General features: G+C 42.4%; 1 protein-coding gene across 1 annotated transcript in view; it reads right to left on the bottom strand.

Moving 5' to 3' along the window:
- The window catches only part of LOC108229281 (sodium/potassium-transporting ATPase subunit beta-3-like), a 7626-nt gene extending 6349 nt beyond the window's left edge, over positions 1-1277 (bottom strand). The window contains exon 1 of the mRNA XM_037979375.1: positions 817-1277. Within this exon, the coding sequence (XP_037835303.1) occupies positions 817-1114 (298 nt within the window). The 5' untranslated portion in view covers positions 1115-1277. The remainder of the gene's footprint in view (positions 1-816) is intronic.
- Positions 1278-1940: the final 663 nt, after the last annotated feature.

Genomic DNA, 1940 nt, shown 5'->3' with positions numbered 1-1940 from the left:
GTTTAGATAATCCAGACAAGGCTAAGAGCCAGGTTTAGATAATCTTGGGTTTAATTAATCCATCTTCAGATGAATAATGTTTGGAGCCAACCCAATTCAAGATGGCTGATCCAAACAAATTAATAATTTATTTATTTATTTTATTCAGCAAAAAAACATCTTTAAACACAGAAATTAAAAATACAGCAAGAGAAAAAGATCAAAAACGTTTTATTATTGTTATTATTATTATTATTTAAAAAGAAAAATAAATTGAACATACAGTATTTTCAATTTATAAATCAGTTTTTATGTTTTTAATGTGAAAATAATTGTCAGATCCTGATCTGCAGTTTTACATTCTTCTTTCAATAAAAATAGAAATTATAAGTATTAGTTTTATTATTGTTAATAATAATAATAATAATAATAATAATAATAATAATAATAATAATAATAATAATAGATTTGACAGAATTAAACATATTAATCTTCATTCTGCACTTAGATTTCTCTCCGTCAGGCTCGGTTCGGCTCGGTTCGGTTCGGTTCGGTCGGCCGGGTTTGAGCGCTGAGTCTGAGTCTAGGATTTAGAGCGAGCCGAACCGAACTGGTCCAGGTCTAACCTGGAGATATTCCTTCAGAACCGAACCGGTCCAGGTCTGACCGAGAGATTTTCCTTCAGAACCGAACCGGTCCAGGTCTGACCGGGAGATTTTCCTTCAGAACAGAACCGGTCCAGGTGTGACCGAGAAATTCTCCTTCAGAACCGAACCGGTCCAGGTGTGACCGGTGGTTTTCAGTCGGAACCGTTAGCGGATCAGGCCTCCGTCTTACCCCAGCTGCTGGCGGTTCGACCCAGGACCTCTCCGGTTCTCGGGTTGTAGAAGAAATCCCCCCAGGATCCCTTCTTGTCCTCCTTCTTGTCCTCCTTCTTGTCCTCTTTCTTGTCCTCTTTCTTGTCCTCCTTCTTGTCCTCCTTCTTGTCCTCCTTCGGTTCGTCGGTTTTCTCCTCCTTCACCTCCTCCTTCGCCGCATCCTTCTCCTCCCCCTGCGTCTCTTTCTCCTCCTGGTTCGGCTCCTGGTTCGGCTCTTTGCTCGCCTCTTGGTTCTGGACCTGTGCGTTGGACGACATGCTGGTTCGGCGGGTCGAGCCGGACTGATCCGAGCCGGGCTAATTAAGACTGAACTGGGGGGTTAAAGCTCCGTCAGATCTGCCAAGGATGCTCGGTCTGGAGCCGCGCGCGCCCACACACACATGCACACACAGGCAATGCGCGCGCACTCACCCACACACGTCAACACACGGACTGCTGCAGAACGACACGCATGCGCAGTACGTCGGCCTGAGGGTGGAGGGCTGGGGGGGCTGCTGCTGTAATATAATATAATATAATATAATATAATATAATATAATATAATATAATATAATATAATATAATATAATATAATATAATGTTCAGGATAAAGATCTATGTACTCAGCTTCGTAAAGTCATCCAGAACCAGAACTAAAACTAAAACTAGAACCAAACAGAAAGAATATTCATTAATAATTTCATATCAAACTGAAATCTAATTATGTAATCACACCAGAGGTGATGGTCACATGACAACGGTACAGCTACATCATTGGATAAAAGCAGAACGATGTGCTGACGTCACCTAGGAGGACGGAAGTCACATAACCCACGGAAGGAAAGGAAACAAGGAAACGAGGAAACAAGCAGTGATGACAAAAATACGAATGATTTAAAAACATCAGAAGAACCTGATCTGCTCCTGGACTGGTTCTGTGTTCAGACTGGTTCCATCATCCATCCATCATCCATCCATCATCCATCCATCCATCATCCATCCATCATCCATCCATCATCCATCCATCCATCATCCATCCATCATCCATCCCATACAACCAACCATCCATCCATCCAACCATCCATCCTCCCACCCATCCATCCA

Source organism: Kryptolebias marmoratus, linkage group LG2, assembly GCF_001649575.2.
Source record: "Kryptolebias marmoratus isolate JLee-2015 linkage group LG2, ASM164957v2, whole genome shotgun sequence".
Classification (NCBI taxonomy): Eukaryota; Metazoa; Chordata; class Actinopteri; order Cyprinodontiformes; family Rivulidae; genus Kryptolebias; species Kryptolebias marmoratus.
Note: the sequence above shows the minus strand (reverse complement) of the source record. Positions and strands in the feature narration are given on the sequence as shown.